The sequence below is a fragment of the Alosa sapidissima genome, chromosome 20 (assembly GCF_018492685.1).
Source record: "Alosa sapidissima isolate fAloSap1 chromosome 20, fAloSap1.pri, whole genome shotgun sequence".
Lineage (NCBI taxonomy): Eukaryota > Metazoa > Chordata > Actinopteri > Clupeiformes > Clupeidae > Alosa > Alosa sapidissima.
The window spans coordinates 14,960,921-14,986,410 of record NC_055976.1 but is presented as its reverse complement, the minus strand read 5'-3'; the positions used below and the strand labels follow the sequence as shown (position 1 = coordinate 14,986,410).

The window sequence follows — 25,490 nt, the reverse complement described above, 5'->3', positions numbered from 1 at the left end:
AGGAGATGTTCTTTAAAGAGCTGGGTCTTCAGGAGTTTTTTGAAAATGGAGAGGGATCTCCCTGCCCTTGTAGGAACTGGCAGTGTGTTCCACCAACGAGGAACAACAGATGAGAAAAGTTTGGATTGGCCTGAGCTTACCGGTGGTAGAGCTAGACGTCGTTCGTCTGAGGAGCGCAGCGGTCTGGAGGTAGTGTATGGCTGTATGAGGGCATTCAAGTAGGTGGGAGCAGAACCGGAGACTACTTTGTAGGCAAGTGTTAGAGCCTTGAATTTGATGCGGGCCGCCATAGGTAGCCAGTGTAGCTGGATGAGCAGCAGGGTAACATGTGCCCTTTTGGGTTGGTTGTAGACCAGGCGCGCCGCCGCGTTCTGGATCATCTGAAGGCGTTTCACTGCGCAGGCTGGGAGACCTGTCAGGAGGGCGTTGCAGTAGTCGAGTCGTGAGATGACTATTGCCTGAACCAGAAGTTGGGTAGCATCTTGAGTCAAGTAAGTCCTGATTTTCCGTATGTTGTAGAGTGCGAAACGGCATGACCGGGCGACTGAGGCAACATGATCTGAGAAGTTTAGTTGGTTGTCCAGAACAACTCCTAGATTTCTTGCAGTCCTGGTAGGTGAAACAGACAGGGAGTCAAATTTGATGTTGATGTCGTGGTGTATGGTAGGTTTAGCTGGGAGGACCAGCAGTTCAGTCTTTGAGAGGTTCAGCTGGAGGTGGTGTGCCTTCATCCATGTAGCTATGTCTGAGAGGCAATCCGAGATCCGTGCTGAAACCAAGGGGTCATCAGGTGGAAAGGACAGATAGAGCTGTGTGTCGTCTGCATAGCAGTGGTATGAGAAGCCATGCGAACGGATAATCTGTCCCAAGGAGGTGGTGTAGATAGCAACGAGAAGGGGGCCCAGCACTGAGCCCTGGGGGGCCCCTGGTGAGGTGCAGATAGCTGACCAAGCCATGATATGTTAAACGAGCATCCTTTCAAACCAGGAGAGAGCAGCACCGGAGATTCCCATGTTAGCGAGTATAGAGAGAAGGATGCGGTGATTAACCGTGTCAAAGGCAGCCGATAAGTCAAGCAGAATGAGTACTGATGACCGAGCGGTTGCCCTGGCTTCTTTTAAGGCTTCTGTTACAGAAAGCAGAGCCGTTTCGGTAAAGTGGCCGCTTTTGAACCCAGACTGATTTGGATCCAGAAGGTTGTTCTGTGAAAGGAAGTCAGAGACCTGTTTGGAGACTGCTTGTTCAATGCCTTTGGATAGGAAAGGCAGGAGTGAGACAGGGCGGTAGTTCTCAACTTGAGCAGGGTTGAGAGAAGCTTTCTTAAGTAATGGTGTTACCCGGGCCATTTTGAACGCTGTTGGAAATGTGCCGGAGGTTAGCGAGGCATTGATCACATGTGTGATAGCTGGTGCGATGGTCGGGCTGATGGACTGAAAAAGGCTTGTAGGTATAGGGTCCAGCGAGCATGTGGTAGGACGGCTACATGTCAGGAGTCTAGTTTTTCAGCGAATGCTGAAAAAGATGTTCCAGCAGCCCCTAGAGGTTGTAGGAGTGCGGTATCTGAGTCAGATGCGTTGTGTGGGCATGTAGAAAATTGACTGCTGATTGCCGCCACTTTGTTTGTAAAAAATGAGGCGAGGGTATCTGCAGTAAGGCTGGGCAGGGTCGAGTAGCGATTTGAAGGTTGAGAAAAGTTTTCGAGTGTCTGTAGTGCTGTTGATTTTGTCATTGTAGAAAGCAGTCTTAGCAGCAGTGATGCTGGCTGAAAAGGAGGTCAGGAGTGTCTGGTAGTTTTTGAGGTCATCAGTTAGTTTAGATTTGTGCCATTTCCTCTCCGCGGCTCTGAGTTTGGTGCGCTGCTATCGGAGGGTATCATTTAGCCATGGATGAGTGTTTGGATCGAGCTGGCCTTGTGGTAAGAGGGCACAGCTCGTCTAGACACGAGCTCAGTGTGGAGCAGAGCGAGTCTGGCCTCATTAACCTCCAGAGAGGAGAAGGTGTTGAGTGGAGGTAGACCGGAGGCAACCACAGAGCAAAAGTGCGTTGGAGACAGGTTCCGGATGTTGCGGCGGAACGTGACCATCGGCTGAGGAGCCGGAGGCTGTTCTGTCAGGCTGATGTTGAACTGGATGAAGAAGTGGTCAGAAAGATGGAGAGGCGTCACCATGAGGGTGTTCCGAGTGAGGATCAAGTCAAGCTCTTTGCCAGCTTTGTGAGTAGGTGGGCTTTGAACCAGTTTGAGGTCAAAGGAGTGGATCAGGGCCAAAAAGTCCGCTGAGCCTGGGGCATCTAAGTGGATGTTCATATCGCCGAGAACGAGAAGCGGACAGTCATACTCAGGGATGGAGGACAGCAGAGTGTCAAGTTCATCCATAAAGTCGCCTAGTTGGCCTGGAGGGCGGTAGATGACCAGCACGTTGAGTTTTGCTGGGGCGATCACTGTGATGGCATGGAATTCGACTGAGACATATTTGTTTAAAGGCAGTAGCCTTGTTGGAGATCAGCAGGCCCGTCCCACCTCCTTGTCCAGATGGGCAAGGGGTGTGGGATAGTGTAAGGTTAGTGGAGAGTGCAGCCGGGGTTGCAGTGTTCTCTGGTTTGATCCAAGTCTCAGTGAGAGCAAGGAGTTCCAACGAAAGGTGGTTGGCATAGCCAGCTATGAAGTCTGTTTTGTTGACTGCGGATTGACAGTTCGACAAGCCCATGGAGAAGGAGGTGATAACAGATATGGTGGAATGGCACATTTTTTGCCTTTGTCGGTGCCTGTGCTCGGAAATTAGCTTATTCACCATCTCCCTCAGAGTTAGATAAGATAATACATACCTTTCTCATCTCTGTGCGTGCAGTAACTCTAAAGCACCCACCGTTAGCATAGCTTAGCATAAGCATTGAGGTGAGCAGTTCCATTGAGTTGGGCTTGGGCATCTCCCAAAAGTGACAAAAGAGCTGAAACATTGTTCTATTTACATTTCGCACGTGTAACAGTGCTTTTTCTAAATGAGAACAGAGTTCATCGCCTATCTGTAACCTGTATGTTGTAACTATACAAGTCACAACATGTAAATGGGACAAAGCACGCAGAGAAGAGAAGGGTATGGCTTCTTATCTAACTCTGGGGGAGATGGTGAATAAGATCATTTCCCAAAATGTTGGCCAGTTCCTTTAACTAAAACCTTTTTAAACTAGATGTACCGCAGAGCGGTACAAAATATGACCAGCCCAGTCCAGCACATTTTTTCCACAAAAATAAGTCACGCTGAAAGGCATATATGATTCTAAGTGTCTCACTGAATTGCATTATGCACACTCAATTCTCACTGGTATCTGCTAGACAACAAGTAACAAAACATGATTAGTTCATAGATTTCACATGTAAAATACATTAGAGCGAGCAGCACCAAATTCCTGGGGGTGCACATCAGCGAAGACCTCTCCTGGACCACCAACACTGCATCACTGGCGAAGAGAGCTCAGCGCCGCCTGTACTTCCTGCGGAAACTCAGGCGAGCAAGTGCTCCACCAGCCATCATGACCACATTCTACCGAGGCACCATTGAGAGCATCCTCTCCAGCTGTATCGCTGTGTGGGGCGGAAGCTGCACTGAATACAACAGGAAAGCCCTGCAGCGCATAGTGAACACAGCTGGAAGGATTATTGGTCCCCTCCCTGAAGGACATTTACACCACCCACCTCACCCGCAAGGCGACCAAAATTGTGAGTGATGCAAGTCACCCCGCTCACAATCTGTTCGATCTACTGCCCTCTGGGAAGAGGTACAGAAGCCTGCGCTCCCGCACTACCAGACTCACCAACAGCTTCATACACCAAGCTGTAAGGATGCTGAACTCTCTCCCTCCTCTCCCCCCTCCACCCTCAGCTACATAACATCCTGGACATTGGACCCACAAATGGCCGCGTGCACTACTCCACTTGCACACTTGTACACTTTACAACTTGTTGTTGTTGTCCTGAAAACACAACACTTCTGCTGCTCTTACATAACTTGCACCACTATGTCACTTTCTTTCTTACTTAGGTCAAACAGAACTACCCAAGCCTTTTATTGGCCTGACTTTGCACTAGTATTTTATTGACTGTCTATGCACAATTTAAACCAAATTTTGCTGCTCTTATTTTTTTTCATTATTATATGTGCCCTCTTATTTACTTACTTTTTTGTTTACTTGAATGTTATGTTTGTCTGTGGACTTAAATTGGTAAAATATGTCTTGTCTTCACCGTGGGATAGAGAGAAACGTAATTTCGATCTCTTTGTATGTCTGGAACATGTGAAGAAATTGACAATAAAGCTGACTTTGACTTGACTTTGACTTTGATTTTATACAAACCCATCCCCATCTTGCCTGTTCATGATTCTGAGATTTTTTTTTGAATTGTGTGCATGTGTGCGTGTACATGTTTATGTTTATGTTTATGTGTGGGTGGGTGGGTGTGTGTGTGTGCCTGTGTATGCATGCGTACATATGTCTACTGTGTGAGTATGTGTCATACGTATGATTACTGTGAATGTATGTGTGTGCGTGTGTATCTGTTTATGCACATGTGTGCATATGGAATGGGTTAACATGACCCCTGGAGGCAAACATACGGAAAAATTTGTCATCCTAGGCCCTACGGTTCTCAAGATATGCACAGAAAACTCTGTTGGTGTCACTAAATGTACACATAAATTAATTTATTGTATGGCCCCCCCATGAATGAAAGTCCACGAAAATTGGCATGCATTCGGAGGGGGTCATAATGATCCTACACTTTCAATTTCGTGCAGTTTTGACCATGTCAGCCAGAGATACTGTGATTAAAACACCTACTTTTTTGCTTTTCAATTTTTAACTAGGTGGCGCTATACATGACATAAGTGGTAATGAGATGTGTTGACATGGCCCCTTAAGATCAACATACAAAAAAAAGGTGGTCCTCCTAAACCCTACGGTTCTCGAGATATTCACAGAAAACTGTCTGCCCTACCCTCCTTTCGGGGGGTCCAGCCCAGCGCCGCTTCGCTGCGCGGCGGTCATAATAACTGATTCACTCACTAGGCCTACTTTGTATAGGGATGAAAAGCATTATTACTGAAGGCTTTTAATTAGTTTTAAATACATCCAAATTAATTAAACTAATTTCACAAGAACTTTACAAATACACACAACCATGAGATATAAAACCTTTCACATACTGATCATTGATACATTCTTAAAGGTACTCTCACCTCTTCACAGACTAATTAATTGTACTAAATACATTAATGGGTGTCTAACTATCGGCATCCTCTGCATTGGGCATGAAAGAATCTGTCACAGACGTAGAGAGATGAAAGGGTGAAGGAATTTCAAAAAGAGTAGGCCGTACTCACTTGACACTCAGATGATGAGAACACTTGACCAGCAGGCTCATGCAGTGTATGGCCACGATCCCCATGACCAAAAGGCTGAGAGGGCCCAGCTTCAAAGGAGAGAAACACATCAATGTCAATGATCAAGGTCATACAATAGCTATTGCTATGTATGGGCATGAACCAACAACAAAAAGAATTCTCAGAAAAGTACCTCTTTGACATACGTGGCTCTAGTTTTTTAGTCATTTTATAACATATAACATACCTTTTTATAACATATAGCATACCTTTTTAGTCATTTTATAACATATAGCATACCTTTTTAGTCATTTTATAACATATAGCATACCTTTTTAGCCATTTTATAACATGTAACATATCTATTAAGTTCATGCACAGCCCATCACTCTTAAAAATAATCTTAAACATGAGTGCACATGTGCTACTTGTGAACAAGCCTTCTTGACATTACATTTGAACTGTAACTGGGCAGTCAAATCCCAAATTTCCATTATATGTACATTAGGGTGCATCATCCGCCTTGACATATGCAAATTAATCTGTCCCTATGCGTATGTTCCAATAAGCAAAAAAACATTGTAAATTGGATAATATTTTCGGTGGCCCACCATTATCCTTTATGAATATTATCAATTTGTTAGCCAGTAGTTATTTGAATAATAATGGTAAAGGCATAAAGGCATAAAGCACACAGCTCATTGGATAAACATTGGGTTTCTTTATGTTGTCATACATATTTTGGTGATTTTCCTCAGAAAAAAGTTTTTTATATATATATATATATAGAGAGAGAGAGAGAGAATATGTTTTTTGATGAAAAACACCTTAATGTGTATTGTAACACTTGTCATTAATCATCTAATTGAACTGTTGTTGCTATGGTGAGTAAATCTCATAATTCCAAATCAGATATAGGCTACATGCGTGGGACTATTAGTGTAGAGTAGTAGTTGTATCACACAGCATTACATGAACTTTCTTGCAACATGGCTTCTAGTGGAGAGTGTATTAGTAATGGCAATTCACAGTCTTCAAAATGTACTCTGTCTACAAGACAATCGTGGATATTTGGTTTGGGCAGTGGCCTTGTTCAGGATGACTCGATTATTACTGGATCCCAGTCTTCCAAACTGTCGCCAAGTTTCAGGTGCTTCATGTGGTATCTTTCGGATGGTTCATCAGAAAACAGAACAAAGTGGGAATCAGCAAATTTCGTACTGTCCCAGGTGTCCAGCTTTTATAAAAAGGCCAATATTCCTTTGATGTCAGAAAGAAAAGCCTATGAAAAAATCATCAAACTTTTAAGTATAACTATATATACTCTTTTGATCCTGTGAGGGAAATTTGGTCTCTGCATTTATCCCAATCCGTGAATTAGTGAAACACACTCAGCACACAGTGAACACACAGTGAGGTGAAGCACACACTAATCCCGATGCAGTGAGCTGCCTGCTACAGCGGCGCTCGGGAGCAGTGAGGGGTTAGGTGCCTTGCTCAAGGGCAGCCGTGGATGTGGGCATGGGAGAGCAGTGCTCAACCACTTCCCCTGCCCACATTTTTCCTACTGGTTGGGGATCGAACTGGCAACCAGTTACAAGCCCGAAGCCCTAACCAGTAGACCACGGCTGCCCCCAAATGGCATGAATGGCATTGATTTGGATGAATCAATGCCAAACTCTGACCTATCCAACTGAAAACGACGACCCAGCCCATCAACACTGGAGAAACTTCAAAAGATGGAGAAAAAACTTGACAAGACTTGCTCTGTGGCCACAGAACGCTGAAAGCTTGGTGAAGAACTAGGAGGACGTTATTTCTGGAGTTCATGAAAAATGACAGCCAGGCCTCATTTGGTTCATTCGATAAGGCATTAGCTGACCACATATTGTTTTCCAGCCTTCAAATTTGGTACTGGGAAAACCCATGACAACAAGCTTTTATTGATAGGTTACTTTCATGCTGTTTATTGAAAATGCCTGACAAAGGCAATTTTTATTGCATCTTCCCTGAAAATGTACACTACTGCCATATCTCAGGAAGTAGTAAAGATAGAGACACACAACTCACACCAAATGATGCGGAAAGTCCATATTTATATTCAACTTCCATTGACATTATAGGGCTAGACCCATTATTTTTGGTGTTATTTAAGAAAAAAATATATTTTCAGCCTAGCTTTATGGACGTCTTTAGTTGGAAACTTCAGAGGCTCGGTGGCCAGCTAAACATCAATAGAATTCAATAAAATTTATCATGGAAGTTTTATTTGGTTAATGGAACAAAATTATTCTAGGGACAGACTGATTTTCAAACTTTTTTCAAAAAGTGAGGCGGATGATGCACCCTAATGTACATAAACATTAGTTTTAACAGCATAATGATATTTATATTGCAATGTTCAAAAGACCAGCTAGATAGATAATAACCGTGTGATGCTGAAACATCTATATTTGAGATATGAACAAACCCTCAATTACACATGCCTTTCATATCAGCCAGCAGGATTACATAAGCACATTACAGAGCTTCCCACTTTGATAATTCACTTAACAGTAATGTAACAGAAGACTCCAATATGGCAAAGTGGGTATCATTGAATATGAACTGCCTGCACTCATCCTGACCAATGCCAGTTCTCCTCTGATTACCTGTCCATTTTCTGTCTCGGTCATCATACACCATGTAAAGTCAGTTAGTGTTCTGGGACCTCATTACAGAAAAATATTCAAACTGCTTCTAATCTAATATTCTAATTCTAATATTGTTAACGTTCAATGATTCAATGACAGGCCCTATCTTATCAGACCTCCCGTCTTATTGTAACTTAAGAAATCCTAACTGTAACGGTCAAGTAGATTAAATCGGCAATCCTCCGGTCATACCTGTTTCTGCCTGTTTCTATGCTTACACTTTATACAGCCTGCTTCTGTGATTAGAATGTAAATTTGCAAAGACAAATAAGTTAAGATTGGAATTTTCCTAAATGCAATTTGTTTTGCAATACCACAAATCCTAAATGCCATCCTAAACTGAGATAAGATAGGATTTCAGAGTTACTCAGAGTCTTGCATGGCCTATTCGTATGGCCTCCTCACCACTGAGAGGCCCATGACATTTGAGAATAAGGTGAAATATGTCAATCAATACATTTTCAGAACTTTCCGCAAACCAGATCAATTCATTCTGTTTGTTAAATAGATCTCGAATGATTGCAGATTTGCATGCACTGTAATAAAACAACACATTTGGTCAAAAGCATGTGTGCCTTGTCTGAAGTAGTGTCTGTTATTTTTGTAACACAACAGTGACTGAGGCAGACAGCATGTTAACCATATCAAAACTATAATGGCTAATGTGATTTAGCTCCTTTGCCCTAGTGGACTCACCACAAGGCCAGCATTCTTCACAGCCAGAGGCAAGCCCAGCAGCCCAGTGCCAATGTTTCCTTTTAATAAATGGATCAGGGTCTGGAAAAAACTGAAGACAAGGGAAATGTAAACTCCCACAGCACACACACTGATGCCACGGGTACATCAAACACAATCAACAGCAAAACGGACAGAGGACACAAAAGCATTTCAGAACCTCTCAATCTCATTCTGTGATAGAGTTATCATGAAAAAGGATGTAGTTTGGTGATTTCAAAGCACTGAGATTACAAACATCAAGATAGAGTACACATACTGTCCACACACACGGACACGGACACTAACTCACAGCCATGCTGAGAGTGCTCTGAACTAGAGACATAATAAATTGACAGATGCTTACGAGGAGCCTGTTCTTCCACCGATGCGCTCATACTCATTGGACGGGGTCGCCGGTTGCGACGGCGGCTCTTCCTCCGCGGGACTGTCGTCGATCCGGGAGAACACTGGACCTGGAGAACGCAGGGGCAAACGCTCAGATGCCATACTGTATCTCGGACAAAAACTGGACAGCTGCGGAGCTGCGGCACTAGTAGTGCAGCCCCTCCCTTGTTAAACACTAAGCTCAGCTCACACACAAATTTATTCAGCCGTCATATCCTGGCCCCATACAACAAGTCAGATGGCCAAAAGTCACAGAGATAAGACAGATGATGGGGGGATCACACTAGAAAGAGATAGAGAGAGAGAGATAGAGAGAGAACGAGGAGAGAGAAGAGAGATGGGTTCTCTGAAAAGAGGCTAAGTGAGGACTAAATTGGGTTACCATCGTGATAGGTGATGTCAGAGGCCATGGCTGATGTTACGTTGTGTGTGTCTGTTGGTCAGTTATCCGGCTTTGAAGAGCAGGTGAGAGGGCCCCCACATCTACAATTGCTATGGAAAAGGAGAAGCGGTTCGAGAAACAGTTCCAGTATTGCAACAAAGGATTAACTTATACACCATGGCTGGACTGGAGAGGAGTACAGTATAGGCTAACACTTCCCTTGCAAAGAGAATTTCCTACAGAGTCACCTACTTATTCACAGATTCAAAACTAAAATGTAGGCTTACTGATTAAATATTTCAAGTTGTTTTAAAGTACACGTTAGTGAGTGATGTGGACATTTCATACTAATCTTTGATGTTTGTCTGGATTATGGAATAATAATGCAAACTTAATGATGATGATCACTAGGTATTTCCACAAAGCCAAGTTCACTTCCACTGTTATACTATGAATGTCTAGACTGCACTGAAATTACACTGAAGCAGAATATAAACACAACACATTACTGTTTACTTTTGCTTTTTCTTTTCCATGAGTTGAAGCAGGATCTAACTATGATTCTACTTAATACTTCTTCTATGCACACAAAATATTTAGGCTTCGTGTTCACAAATGTGGTAGTGATCAGCATTAAAGACCACTTCATCTTCATTCCGTTCACAGCACAGACAACCACTTACCACTTATTTCTGCAGTCAGCAATTGCATGCTCCTACAAAACTTGTGACATCTGTGGTTTGTGTTGTGTGATAAGGCCAGTCTAAAATATGCTGTGTTAAGTCGAGATATCTGTGCAGTATGCATGCAATATACATTTCGGTATCTTTTGATGTCACATATGTTGGGATGGATTATCTTGGTGAAGGTGAAGGTTAGTGACCACTGTTAAAATCTGTGTTATTGAGCACTGCAATAACACCGATTTTGACAGTAGCTACTAACCTATGCCCCCCACCCTCATTTTAGTTTACCTTTAGTCCCTTAAACTACACACAACCACTGAAACTCAATCGCTGCTAAATAGTGACAAGGTACATTTCACTTCATCATCATCATCATAATACTATCACGAGACGCCTCGCTCTATCCAAAGCACAATTGAATCATTGGCTATTTTCACTTCAATCACAAATGACGCTATCGTCATTAGGGTAGATCCTCTGTTGTGGCTAGTTTAAGTCTCCCGAGACATAAAATCACAGCGAGACAGAAGCTGACAACGCTGCCAAGCAAATAGCAGCTAACTGCAGATAATATTAAGTGTGTGCGAGTCGAGTGGCTGACCGCTATTAGCTTGTCAACCAAAACTAGAGCACACCAGAGTAGCCTCCATGTTTTGGCAAATGCTACAAACTGCTACTTACTTCAAGGCCAATCCAATACCACTAATCTGGTAAACTCTTTTTATTGCAGGAAAGGTGCTGTGCCCATAGTCGTGTCTACCGGTGTGTCTACAGCCTAAACACTATGCGGTCATCTTAAACCATTTCCGCAAGTGCTAATTAACTGAATGACTTGACAATGACTTACCGTGGAATGATCAGTTGTGTGTAACAGAAACGTCCTGTAATGCAGACTAGAATATCCCAAAACACATCTCCTATTAGCAATAGCGGTGTGCATGCTTACACTCCGCGTCAAATGCAGGTAGAACCATAGTACAGCACTAGCTTCTGGATTATACTCCCAGACGTAGAGGTGGCTGTCAGCAGATTCTCTGCTGTCAGTTTGTAATTCTCGCGTTTCCTCAAAAGTAGACAACGTGATCACATGACAGACAGACATTCAGCTAGTCAGCTGACATGCATACACCGCTGTCTTGGCCTCATAAAAGCTATTCAAGCCGAAAGGCCTAATAGCATTCATTTTGAAAGACGGTCTAAGCACACTCAAAGGTGTTTCCAGTGCCATCCAGGTTTTTATTTTTTGTCATGGATTCTAGAGCCTGTGGATTCTAATGTAATACCATTGTTACAAAATATCTGATTCTATGTAAACCCCACGAAACTGTAGCAAAATATTGGGCAGCTTCTCTAAGGGACAGTCTACAAAGACACACACACTTGCGATGGATACTATTAAACTTCACAATCAACTCAAACCTACAACCGAAAACAAATATTTGAAATAGTCCATAAGACAAAACAACCCTAGTGTTAACTGTGTTTTTGGATACGTAGACTATACCACACACACACAATAAAACGCAGTAGAGGAGTGGAAGGAACCCCCAGATGATCCCTAAAACCACCCGGTTCGGCTATCGATGTGTGGCAAAGCGTTCACGAGTTACAACCATTACAACACAACCAGGAGGTGGCATTTGGGCTAGTTGTATGCATTTGGTGGTGCCCTGAAGATATATCCGCAACTATGACGGTAATTATACATTTCTGTACCTTGATTTAGATTCACCAGCTTTCAATTTTTCTACAGGTTTGCACACCCTATAGCTAATAGCTAAACAGTGTGTGAACTGCCTATGCTAGCTAAGGTAGCCAGCAGGATAGCTCAGGATGTTAACTCAATGGACTTTGGGCTGTGTAACGTATTTTGAGAATGACTTTGTATTCAATTCTTCCTACAGAAGCACGAGTTTTCTGTCGATATGACCTGTGAGGGCTGTTCTGGAGCCGTCACACGTGTTCTCACTAAACTGGGTAAGATTTATTGTGAGTGTGCAGATACCTTATTAGTTAATTTTAGGCAATCTGTGCTGACCAACGTGAGCGTCACATTTTTGTTTGAACTTGTCTAACTTGTTTAACTGTAGGCAGCATAGACTGTACAGTCTATGGTAGGCAGGCTACGTAACAAAAATATTGCAGATGGAGCAAGTCAAGTGCTGAGATGATTATAGGTTACATAATCAGAAATGTTCATATGTGCCTCGCTAGACCAATAGGGTTACTTGATACTAATGTAGGCTTATTATAAAAGTGGGATGTTGTCCTATAACCATCACGCCTTTGTCTGTTCCATACTGCCTTGTTTCCCATGCTCTAGATGTCAAGTTTGATATAGATCTCCCCAACAAGAAGGTGTTCATCGAATCTGACAAGGACACAGACGTCCTTCTGGAAACACTGAAGAAGACTGGGAAAGCGGTTACCTACATCGGCCCAAAATAAACCTCATATGTACCCCCAGTTGTTATGAGAACAGGTTAAAAACCCAATTCACAAGTCACAACAAACTTCTTTGTGGTTAAATAAAAATCAATGTTACATTTCAATATTCCCATTAATAATCCTATGAAAATGGTTGTTATTAGTAGGTCTGTATATAATGGCCATTTGTTTTCACTTTTAATTGCAGATAGTATTTTCCTTTTGTTCATTGCTGATTGATGATACTGAAGAACCAGGTGGAGAGCTTTCATGATGACACAGGAAAAAGGCTAGTCACACCACAGGGGACCACTCCGAGCTCTTTCACACTGTATCTTTATGTTAATGGCGAGATCAGATGGAAAGAAGTGAATGGGTTTGTGACAATTAGGAAGTTGTGTTATGTCTGAAATGTTTGTCTTTGTCTTTAAGTAGATCCTCTAATTAAGAAACAAATCAATCACAGCACTTTGAAAATGTAATGATTATAATGTTAGCCAACATAAAAATGAATTAATTGGACTTAAACTTGTTGTATTTATTTTAATAGTCCTTACACAGTCCAACACTACCACCCAGTATATGTAGTGTATGTATTTAGTTAAAATAAGGTAGTGCATAATGTTGTAAACCCAACAATGCTAGGGGTTTGGGACATGCTCCTGGGAGACATTTCTAAAAAGAAATGCACCCAAAAGGGGTGACTTCTGATGAGTTTTGACAAAAGTCAAAGAAACTACTAACATCTCCTTAAATGGACAAGCCGTCCCTGTTGTTATTCCATGTTTAAACTGCTTTCTGCTATGCAAACATAACCATAGGCTAAACAGTCTCTGCCCCTGCCTGGCATTTTGGGAATCATTGGACAGCATACAGCTGCCTATCTATAATATAAAATTGCATATTTCAGGGATTATGCTTGTCATAGTGACTCTGTTAAGTTAAATTGGCAAACATATCCATTTAGAATATGAATTGCAGTTTAATGAATGTTGAATGTAGGAACTTTCACTCAATTGTCCTCATGGTCGCCTGCAGGGCTTATAGTTCTCAGGCAACTGTGCCAGAAGGCAGACATGGGCCAGTTAAGATTTGAAAGTATACAATCATATTGTGGATATATAACAGCGTCAGGTGCAGATTGTAGGTACTTAGCACCTGTTCTGAAACCAAATCCCTGTTGTCTCAAGATGCTATGCATAATTTCTTGGTGGGATTATGGGACTGAGGAAGGTGTGGTTGTTTTGTTTCTAAATCCACCGATAGGGGGCAGTATTTACCAGAGAGAAAAAATGTGTACTTGCAGCTGGGGTATTATTTTGCCATCCACAGTGCACTGTGGCTATCCAATTAATTTTAGGAAGAAAATGAGTGAATAAATAATCAAAATATACAACTAGTCATCAGGTATCACATACAGTAGACTATCACTACAATTAAAGGACAGTTAGGTAGCTAGTACAGGCTGTCCATTGTAGTTTGCGTCGATTGTCGGATCAATCAGACTGGAGCCTTCCACCAGTCCCAAGGTCACAGACACCAGGGAGGCATAGAGCAGAGTGGCACAGCAGATGTAGAAGGACCAGCCCAGGTACTTAAACAACTGGGGGTTTTGCAGCTGGATGAAGAGCATGAAGGCAATGATGCAACTCACGCAGAAGCCCACTGTGGGAGATGGAGGGAAGAATGTGAGGGGCTGAAGCAGCTGGAATTTGTCAATATTTCTAGTTCGAGGAAAGTTGTGTAAATATTTTATCAAAATGTTTACAAATTAAATACAGATGGCATCAATACAGAATAGCATATTATACACAAAACATCACATTCCATTATATCTCTATTCTCTATTTGTGATGTGATCTAGGAAAACCCTTCACATGGTGCAAATTTACCAACTTGATTTACCAACTCTGGTACCATCCTAACACCATCCAAGATTGTGGAAGGAGACGGTGTCCAGAATGTTGCTAGGATGGTATCAGAATCTTAAATTGGTGAAAGTTAACAAGAGGGTTAAAAAGGAGCAAAAATCAAGGATTTGCGAGTGCACCATGTGAAGGGTTTTCCTAGATCGTATTAAATATGTGCTTTTGGAACTGCAAAACGTCTACCTGAGAAGATGTTTAGGACCAGTGCAAAAATGGCTCTTTTCCCTCTGGTCATAGCTGGACGTATAGCTATGAGGGCCGCCAGAGCAAGAACACACGAGCAGGACAGAAACATCCAACTCAAGCTGTATGTTCCTGGTAAAAACAGAGGGAATCGTCTGTTTGGTCCCCCATATCACAATGAAAGAACACTTTGTTCTTTGTTGTGTGCCCAACAGAATAAAAATGGACCCACTATTTCTTCAATAAGTGGCTAGAATTACACCCCATTAGAACAATGTCAGTGCTCTGGGAGATATCTGTGGAAACTATTAAGCCTTATGGACAGTCATGCTACATTATGAACTATAATAAATACATTATTTAATTTATTAATTAGCAAGTGTAATAATGGCACACTCACCAGTCCAAGCTGGATAGGTTGTACAACTTGAGAATCCCTGAAAGGTATTACAAAATGCAAAGAGCCCTGTGTTGGTTCCCTCTGGTTGGACGAGCCACTGTGGGGCACAGAGGCACATTGTATACAGCATGATCTCCACTGACACCATTGTTGTCAGCACTGTCACTGGGTTCTTCATCACAAAATTCTTGAATGCTGTTGCCCCCCCTCAGAAAAAAAACAAAACAAATGGGCCAGAGTCCATGTGAGAGCTGCAATTGTTCTCTGTGCTGGACATTAAAATCTACTGCAACATGTAGGCCACATCCGCTCCCATTTTCAATCCCAGCATTGTGTCCTCCTTCATGCTACTTGTGATTTCAGTAGGCCTAATAACAATAAAACTCATCCAGTGATGCTCTTCTTCACTCGTCCCTAAATGGATTCAAGACGTCTTTGGCATAAGTTCATTTGAACTCTTTCACAAATTCAATTTAAGACAATTGAGTGCTGTCTTTGACTCCTGCGAGGATGCAGCTAACCGTTATTAAAGCTTCTTGGTCCTTGCTTATGCTGTTAGTGATGCACGATGACAAATGTCTGGCAAAGGTGTTGGTGCACTTAAATGTGTCATATCACAAAGGCTATGGCCATCAGATAGGCGATATTAAAATAGGGGCAATGTTATATTTGATATGGGCCTCCTGCCTTTGTATTTTTGGCAAACATTGGGCGACAGGTGTTCACAGGACAAACACATGTTGAGTGAATGCACTGTCTCATTGTGTACCACAGTGTTACTTTCCTGCATTGAGCTGGAGATAATTGTCCCATACAAATCTGCAGAGGACAATTTTTAACGCTCCAGTCCGTTCTTGCAATTGCTGCCGGAGCTGCTGGTGTTATCGCACCAATGTTCTTTGTGATGGATTACAATGAAATGAAATATTCTCATAAGGTCTGTCAACAAGGAACCCGGCCGCCACACGGTGTTAACAACTAGGGTTGAACCACGTTTGCGGGGTGACTACACCACCAAGCTTCCCACACACGGTAGTTTGAAAATGTCAAACTGCCTGCAGTGGTGATTTCACTCAGTTAAAAGGCCATCTCTTTAAAGGTGAAAAAATACATGGGTACAATCAGAGCTCAAGATGATGGGGTGGAGGTGGAGGGGAAAAAAACTGAACAAAAATCACCTTCTTGTAAATGTGCCCATTACCTTTGGATTGATGATAACGAACAACAGTGATTGCCTAATCAGTGAGTAGGCCTATCTTGATCGCCTCCTTAAATATAGTTTTTCATGATTATGTTTTCATTAATTCATCGCCTGTAACACCTGTAAATATAGTTTTTCATGATTATGTTTTCATTAATTCATCACCTGTAACTATGAATACTTGTGTTTTCATGATCTTAGATCAATTTGTGTGCCTTTGATGACACTAAACCTTACACATGTAAATTCTTTACAATACAATACAAAATTAACCATTTTGGTACGATCCATTGTAACGGTGGCGAGCACCAGGTACTGCAATTCAGGCGCCAGACAGGCCTAAAATCCTGTCACTTAACTGGGGTCAACAACGCCAGCAATAAATCAGAGAAATAAAGATTCAGAGTCACGATTACAGTTCAATTTCCCATGGTCTTTGTTTTTAGAAGTTTTCAACACAAGCTACTAAATACTACATTTTGTTGTTTTTAGAAGTTTTCAACACAAGCTACTAAATACTACAAATACGCCCCTAATTAAGGTGACGTCACGGTTCATTCATGAAATTGGCCTCAGTCAAAAATAGCGTTGCTGGCAGCGCAGTTCGCTACACCATACACAGTGCCAGCTCCCATCTTGGGACATTTTCAGCTTTGCTTATTGTTCCCTCTGAAGCATGGTGTTCTCTGCACACCAAACAATAAAAAGACGATTGATATCCCGCTGTATAAAACTAGCTGTTATCAGACTCCGTCCAGATAGACAAGGTAAAGGGGACGAACACAGTCAGTAGCAGACTGTTTTGTCTACTGCTATAAGGTTGTCGCTCTAAATGACTCCTGACATTCACTTGTTGTGGCACGTTCCATGTGGTCTTGTGGCTACATGCTCTCGTGCACTACAAAGCTATCAGTCAGATGTGGGAGCTACTGGAACGCAAACAAGCGACGAGGAATTTTTGTGGGGAAAAAACCTGCACTATGCTAGTTGTGGTCTAGAACTAGTGAGACTTTATGTTAGCAAACACATGTTAGCCATTAATACATACAGTAGGGTCATTCCACGTCAGTTCAACCAGGGCCCACGCACTTAGGTCTCAAAAAATTCTGAAAAAATTACCAGGTGTACCTATGTTACCCAGGAGACACACTGTAAAATTACTCTTATCTAAGATCAATACTTTCCAAGATACAGCCAGTTTTACAGGAGGGGGGGTGTCGATTTTGTCCAGCCTCTTTTTTTTGTCAAAGTTCACAAGCCCACAGCGCAAGAACTAAACCATGTAGGAGGCTCAATTTTTTCTTGGGGGTACATAAATAGGAATAGTATGTAACAAAATCGTCACGTTTGGTCTGAATAATCCTGCATGGTCATAGCTGAGTCACCACACTGCCACCTGTGGTTGTATAGAGTAACCTGTGGTAGCTTTATACAAAACATATTGATGTCAATGGTGCATTTTGCCCATGTTCAGGGTGGAAAGTGAAAAAGAAAGATTTGCATAAGACAAGTCAAATTGGTGCTTTTAAAAAGAAAAGATCATGGAGAATAAAGAAAAAAATATTTAAAAAATCTTTGTATATTCCCACAAGGTGTTTAGGTGCTCCGAAAATGAGAACCAAAATTATTTTTTAGACTTCTAAGGTCTGCTGTTCAGACCCTGAAGGAATTTATTTTCTGTTCATTGTTTTTTGTGAGAGTGTTTCTACTTATCTCAGTAAGGAAAATAAATCAAGAGCCTATGTTGAGTACAAATATGTCTTCTGAAGGCTTAAACAGAGCCCAGCAAAAAACTCCAATAAAATTTGTATCAACTTTGAGGGACAGCTATGACCATGCAGGATTATCCAGACCAAACGTGACGATTTTGTTACATACTATTCCTATTTATGTACCAGCATGCAAAATTTGAGCCTCCTACATGGTTTAGTTCTTGCGCTGTGGGCTTGTGAACTTTGACAAAAAAAAGAGCCCGAACAAAATCGACACCCCCCTCCCCCTGTAAAACTGGCTGTATCTTGGAAAGTATTGATCTTACATAAGAGTAATTTTACAGTGTGTCTCCTGGGTAACATAGGTACACCTGGTAATTTTTTCAGAATTCTTTGAGACCTAAGTGCGTGGGCCCTGGTTGAATTGACGTGGAATGACCCAGTAACATGTGTATGTATTTGTCATGAGCTCTCTCTCTGCCTGGTAACACACGCTGATTGAAGTCTGACCTCCACCTGTTCCTGCTCTGCTCTGCTCTGCCTCACCCTCGTTACCTACCAGCAGCACTGCATTCACCACTCATCATGCCCTGTATATAAAGCCTTGCTTTTCAGTCCACACTTGTCAGATCGTCTGCAACCAGCACCAGTTACCTGCCTGTTTTGGAAAACGCCTCTGACTCTTTGCCTGTGATCCCGGACCCGCTCGACTACTTCTGTGTTCTCCAGCCCCGGTAATCTTGACCTGCCTTCCGTCCCTCTTCTATGAATACCGCCTAGTCCTTGACTGTACTGCTGCTTCGTTTCAATTGCTGTTGTGTGTGTGTTTCCCCCAGGACTTCCCGGATCATCCAGCTCCTGCCATCGCTGTTCGGCTACTGGGGGAACACACACACGCAGACTCTTGGAACTCCTGTACCCCCCCCCGGAACCCCTGAAACCCCCTTAACCCCCAACCCTTAAATAAACTTTTGAACGTGACGCTTTTGTGGTCCTCGTCCTGTTTGGTGTCTGACAGTACGATCTGACCAAACATGGACCCAGCGCACGGTCGAACCAGCATGGAAACCGACGAACCAGAACCACCCACCGCCATGCAACGCCTGGAAGAGACAGAGAGAGAGGTAAACCGCAACACTGCTGACATTGCCTCCCTACTTCAAGCCGGCTACCAACAGCGTCAGCAGTTCCAGCAGCAACAGCAACAACTTGCAATGATCATTCAACTTCTCACCAACCTTTCTCCTCTGCCTGCTCCCACCGGCCCAGCCCCAGCCAGCCTGCTCACCGGCCCAGCACCCGAGTCTCCTGCCCAGTCCACTGCTGCCGTGGCTGCCGGAGCCCCAGAACCCAGGATCGGCAATCCAGAGCGGTTCAGCGGCGACCCAACCCAGGTACGGGCGTTCCTGACGAGCTGCCGTGTCCAGTTTACCCTGCAACCCAGGACTTTTGCCACTGAAGGGGCGAGGGTCGGTTACGTGATCACTCACCTGACGGGCCGAGCTCGACTCTGGGGAACGGCGGAGTTCGAGCGCCAGACCCCAGCATGTGCAACCTTCAACCTATTCGCAGAGGAGATGCTCAAGGTATTCCATTTGGAATCCACAACAGCCGAGGCATCTCGGACCCTGATGAGTATTCGCCAAGGCAGAAGGACTGTTGCGGATTACTCCATTGACTTTCGAACTGTGGCAAGTCGGAGCTCCTGGAACATGGAAGCATTGGTGGATGCCTTCCTCCACAGCCTGGCGGACTACATAAAGGACGAGCTGGTTTCCCATGATCAACCCCCCACTCTTGATGAAGCCATTGCTCTGGCTGTCCGCATCGACCGCAGGATCCAGGCCCGCCGTCGTGAGAGAGGGCGCCAGAGTCCATCCACCAGCACACGGAGTGTCCCAACTGCCCTTCTGTCCGCACCTGCCACACCATCTAGCCAGCCGGACCAGTCTGAACCGATGGAGATCGGCCGCGCCTCCCTAACCCCTGCAGAGCGCCAGCGACGCATCACCTCCAACTTGTGCCTGTACTGTGGTGGTGATGGTCATCGAGTCGCCACCTGTCCAGCAAAAGCCGGAGCTCACCAGATGTAGGAGGAATCCGGATGAGCTCAATGAACATTCAGCCCTCCATCAGCCGTAAACCCCTCATCCAAGTCTGTCTTCACCTGTCTGATTCCACCTACACCCTGGCAGCCCTGGTGGACTCTGGCGCCGAAGCAAACATTATTGACACAGGACTTGCTCGTCAGCTGGGCGTGGAAAGCCATCGCTTGTCCACTCCTGTTCCAGCCCGGGCCCTGTACGGTCACGTAATTGGCACAGTTACCAACATCACAGCCCCCATCTCAATGATGGTGTCAGGAAACCACCGAGAGACCATCCGCTTCCACCTGCTCAGCTCTCCAGGCCAACCCCTAATCCTGGGCTACCCTTGGCTCCGTCTCCACAATCCTCACCTCGATTGGGCCTCCGGAACTGTGAAAGAGTGGGGAAATGCCTGCCACCTGACCTGTTTGCGTGCTGCCTCGCTGCCCCCCGGCTCAGTACCCCCCAGCACTGCCCCCGACATTTCTAATGTCCCTGAATGTTACCATGGCCTCCGAGAGGTGTTCAACAAGACCAAAGCCACATCTCTGCCCCCACACCGTCCGTACGACTGTGCCATTGATCTCCTCCCTGGGACTGCTCCACCCAAAGGTCACCTCTACTCACTATCCCCTCCTGAAAGAAAAACTATGGAGGATTACATCAGGGACTCCCTGGCAGCTGGACTCATCCGCCCGTCTTCCTCTCCTGCTGGTGCCGGGTTCTTCTTTGTGGGAAAGAAAGATGGTTCTCTTCGCCCCTGCATTGATTATCGAGGTCTGAATGATGTCACAGTGAAGAACCGGTACCCTCTGCCTTTACTCACCTCTGCTTTTGAGTTGCTCCAGGGATCCACTATTTTCACCAAACTGGACCTTAGAAATGCTTACCACCTAGTGCGAGTAAGGGAGGGTGACGAGTGGAAGACTGCATTCAACACCCACACCGGCCATTATGAGTACCTGGTAATGCCATTTGGCCTCACCAACGCCCCAGCGGTATTCCAGGCGCTGGTGAATGATGTGCTGCGGGACATGCTGAATAAATTCGTCTTCGTGTACCTGGACGACATCTTAATTTTCTCCAGAACTCTGTCCGAACACACCCGTCATGTCCAGCTGGTTCTTCGACGGCTCCTGGAGAACTCTCTCTATGTCAAAGCGGAGAAATGCGAGTTCCATGCTCAGACTGTGTCATTCCTGGGATACATCGTCGCTGAAGGCAATATCCAGATGGACCCCGCAAAGGTCTCGGCAGTTACCTCCTGGCCAGTTCCGGGGAATAGGAAGAAGTTGCAGCAGTTCCTCGGTTTTGCCAATTTCTACCGGAAATTCATCCGGAACTACAGCTCCGTCGCCGCTCCCCTCACAGCTCTGACCAGCATCAAACACCCCTTTTTCTGGACCCCAGAGGCCAACACAGCCTTTCATACCCTCAAGGCCCGGTTCACCACTGCCCCCATCCTCCAGATGCCGGATTCAGACCGGCAGTTCGTTGTCGAGGTGGATGCCTCAGACGTGGGAGTCGGGGCCATACTCTCTCAACGGGCAGAGGAGGACAACAAGTTGCACCCCTGTGCATTTTTCTCTCGCCGGCTTTCACCTGCAGAGCGCAATTATGACGTTGGAAACCGTGAGCTGTTGGCTGTCAAGCTTGCCCTGGAGGAGTGGCGTCACTGGCTGGAGGGGTCCACAGTTCCGTTCCTGGTCTGGACCGATCACAAAAACCTCGAATACATCCGCAATGCCAAACGTCTTAACCCCAGACAGTCCCGCTGGGCCTTGTTTTTCACCAGATTCAACTTCACCCTGTCATACCGCCCAGGTTCTCGGAACACCAAGCCGGACGCTCTCTCCCGTCAGTTTCATAAGGATGACGCCCCTTCCCAGGAACCTGCATCAATTCTGCCCGATCCCTGCGTCGTAGCTGCCCTGACCTGGGATATCGAGGAGGAAATTCAAGAGGCCCTCCGTGACCATCCCAGTCCCAGTGCATGCCCAGACGGTCGTCTCTTCGTCCCAGAGAATTTGAGGTCCCGGGTCATACAGTGGGGACACAACTCCCGCCTTGCCTGCCACCCAGGCTCCGCCCGCACCTGCCATCTCCTTGCCCAGCGCTTCTGGTGGTCTTCTTTGAGAAGGGATGTCCGAGAATTCGTCCGTGCCTGCCCCACCTGCAATCAGAACAAGTCCTCCACTCGGCCCCCCGCTGGTTTACTCCAGCCCTTGCCTGTGCCCACACGACCCTGGTCCCACGTCTCCTTGGACTTTGTAACTGGCCTCCCACCATGAGGTGGGATGACGGTCATTCTCACTGTGGTTGACCGGTTCAGCAAGATGGCACACTTCATTCCCCTCCCTAAACTGCCATCTGCCAGAGAGACTGCCCAGGCTGTTCTTGATCATGTCTTCCGTCTACACGGGCTGCCCAGGGATGTTGTCTCTGACCGAGGCCCGCAATTCACCTCTACATTCTGGAAGGAGTTCTGCCGTCTTCTAGGGGCCACAGTGAGTCTCACCTCTGGGTTCCACCCCCAGTCCAATGGTCAATCCGAGCGGGCAAACCAGGAGCTGGAGAAGGCGCTGCGGTGCATGGTTTCTCGCAAACCCCAGGCTTGGGCACAACAACTGATGTGGATAGAGTATGCTCACAACTCCCTCACCTGCTCTGCCACTGGTATGTCACCTTTCCAGTGTGTGTATGGCTACCAGCCCCCCCGTTCCCCAGTCAGGAAGGAGATGCGTCCTGCCCGTCTGCCCTCGCCTATGCCCGCCGTTGCCGTCGTACCTGGTCACAAGCTCGTGCCACGCTACTCAAGTCAGCTGTCAGCTATGCCACTGGGGCTAACCGCCAAAGATCGCCGGCACCCGCCTACCGTGTTGGCCAGAAGGTGTGGCTGTCAGCCAAGGATCTCCCACTGCGGGTGGAATCGCGTAAACTGGCACCTCGATTCCTCGGCCCGTTCCCTATCCAGAGGGTCATCAGCCCAACCGCAGTCCGCCTCCAGTTGCCAACCTCCATGAGGGTGCACCCTACTTTCCATGTTTCGAAAGTCAAGCCGACGCATGAAAGCCCGCTGGTCCCCGTGCCGCTTCCTCCTCCTCCTCCTCGCCTCGTTGACGGTGGGCTGGTGTACACCGTTCGACGCCTGCTTCGGTCCAGACGGCGAGGTAGGGGCCTCCAGTATCTCGTCGACTGGGAGGGCTATGGACCTGAGGAGAGAACCTGGGTGCCAGCCAGTCGGATTGTGGACCGGACACTCATCGCCGACTTCCACTGTCTGCATCCTGATCAACCTGCAATCCGTAGGGGCCGCCCCAGAGGGGTCCCTAACCGTCCTGCCCGCCCGGCTTCCTGTCCTGTGCCTGACCCTGACCCTGACCCTGTCTCGGTACCTGTCCCGTCTTCTGTCCACGACCCTCCAGCTCCCTCCGAGGATGAAGATGTTCACTCGGACCGCTCGGAGGAATTCTAGCCCTCCACCGGCTCCCCTCCGCCCTCCCGACGTGGTGTCACTCTTGGGGACTTCTGGGGCCGTCCCTTAGGGGGGGGGTTCTGTCATGAGCTCTCTCTCTGCCTGGTAACACACGCTGATTGAAGTCTGTCCTCCACTCTGCTCTGCTCTGCCTCACCCTCGTTACCTACCAGCTGCACTGCATTCACCACTCATCATGCCCTGTATATAAAGCCTTGCTTTTCAGTCCACACTTGTCAGATCGTCTGCAACCAGCACCAGTTACCTGCCTGTTTTGGAAAACGCCTCTGACTCTTTGCCTGTGATCCCGGACCCGCTCGACTACTTCTGTGTTCTCCAGCCCCGGTAATCTTGACCTGCCTTCCGTCCCTCTTCTACGAATACCGCCTAGTCCTTGACTGTACTGCTGCTTCGTTTCAATTGCTGTTGTGTGTGTGTTTCCCCCAGGACTTCCCGGATCATCCAGCTCCTGCCATCGCTGTTCGGCTACTGGGGGAACACACACACGCAGACTCTTGGAACTCCTGTACCCCCCCCGGAACCCCTGAAACCCCCTTAACCCCCAACCCTTAAATAAACTTTTGAACGTGACGCTTTTGTGGTCCTCGTCCTGTTTGGTGTCTGACAGTATATAAGGTCTGTATTAATCGTCATCACACATTTATTAGGTTTCTTATTCTTACTCAATAGGTGAATTATTAATGGTAAATCCTGAAAAAGCAGCTAGTTGGTCTTAAGCACCGTCTTTATTGAACAATTTCTTATTCTTAATCAATAAGTCATTTATTCTTGGTAAATGCTTAATAAGATTTGGCGCTGTTGATCTTGATTTAAGGTTACTGGTATAGTATGGATCAAAATAAAGTTTATAGATTCCTAATTTACTGTCTGAATATGTGACTTATAGTGACAGAATAATAACATAGTAAGACAATGTATTATAAGTAAAGGCTATACATTTTCTATTTTGATTAATGTATGAATAACCTTAAAGACCTTGTTGGACACTAATACATACACATAGTAGTTATGTAACATGTGTTCACTAAAATGAAGTGTTACCCCCTACGAGTAATGTTTGAAGCTTGCTGGTGTGTTTTGCCGACAGTCAGCAGTGTCATGCTGTGAAAGATTTTCTCATTTTTATGGGGTGTTTCTGCCAAGAACACAGAACTGCATCCTGCACGCTGGATGGCTGGTGGGAACGACACGTGTTTAATTTGTCTTTTACATGACACAACATATTTGAAGATTATACCATGTTGCCCGATAAAAGCATGACTCAAAACGTGTGTCATTTTTTTTACATAGTGTTGTTTTAAATGTGTACATCAGTAATCGGCTGATTTCAGATCTGTGTTTGGGTTTGACCTGAACACTGCAGATATGTATTTTGTCTTTCTTTCTGCCCCTACTATAAAGACTCTGTAGATGTTTCATTGAGATACGCTAACTCATGAACTCATGGAGATATGTGCTACAGGGACAGTCCCCGAGAAACTACATTCCTCCCTTTTTTAAAGTGCACCGAGCATGGAAAGTCAAGCATGAGTGCTGGCATGCTGAATAGTCTGAGGCAAGAGCAATCTTGTATGTTGACAAAAACAAAGACTAAAATGATATCCTATGACTGTCGAAGGTCTGTCTGTATATACAGTATCAGTGCAACAGGCTGGATGTTCTTACCTTTTTGGCAGTTAGGATTTATTTAAAGGAGTGACTTGATATGAAAATTCTGCCTCAACAAGACTGATTGTTGCATTTTTAATCCGCAGAATGACCGTAGATCATTTTGTGAGAGATAACAGAATAACAGCAT

General features: G+C 45.2%; 2 protein-coding genes across 4 annotated transcripts in view; one reads left to right on the top strand and one right to left on the bottom strand.

The window, feature by feature from the left end:
• The window catches only part of slc36a1 (solute carrier family 36 member 1), a 90,447-nt gene that overhangs the window by 64,059 nt on the left and 898 nt on the right, over positions 1 to 25,490 (bottom strand). For 2 of the 3 annotated variants that reach the window (XM_042074469.1, XM_042074471.1), the window contains exons 1-5: positions 11,106 to 11,487; positions 9,573 to 9,682; positions 9,150 to 9,258; positions 8,765 to 8,855; positions 5,376 to 5,464 (exon numbers count right to left, since the gene is read on the bottom strand). In XM_042074469.1, the coding sequence (XP_041930403.1) occupies positions 5,376 to 5,464; positions 8,765 to 8,855; positions 9,150 to 9,258; positions 9,573 to 9,600 (317 nt within the window). In that variant the 5' untranslated portion in view covers positions 9,601 to 9,682; positions 11,106 to 11,487. Of the gene's footprint in view, positions 1 to 5,375; positions 5,465 to 8,764; positions 8,856 to 9,149; positions 9,259 to 9,572; positions 9,683 to 11,105; positions 11,488 to 25,490 lie in introns of those variants that run through there. The other variant, XM_042074470.1, reaches the window with a different exon arrangement.
• On the top strand, positions 11,793 to 13,207 carry atox1 (antioxidant 1 copper chaperone). The gene is made up of 4 exons (XM_042074472.1): positions 11,793 to 11,954; positions 12,163 to 12,235; positions 12,582 to 12,740; positions 12,894 to 13,207. The coding sequence occupies exons 1-3, from the start codon at positions 11,949 to 11,951 to the stop codon at positions 12,704 to 12,706; spliced, it is 204 nt and encodes a 67-aa protein (XP_041930406.1). The 5' UTR covers positions 11,793 to 11,948; the 3' UTR covers positions 12,707 to 12,740; positions 12,894 to 13,207.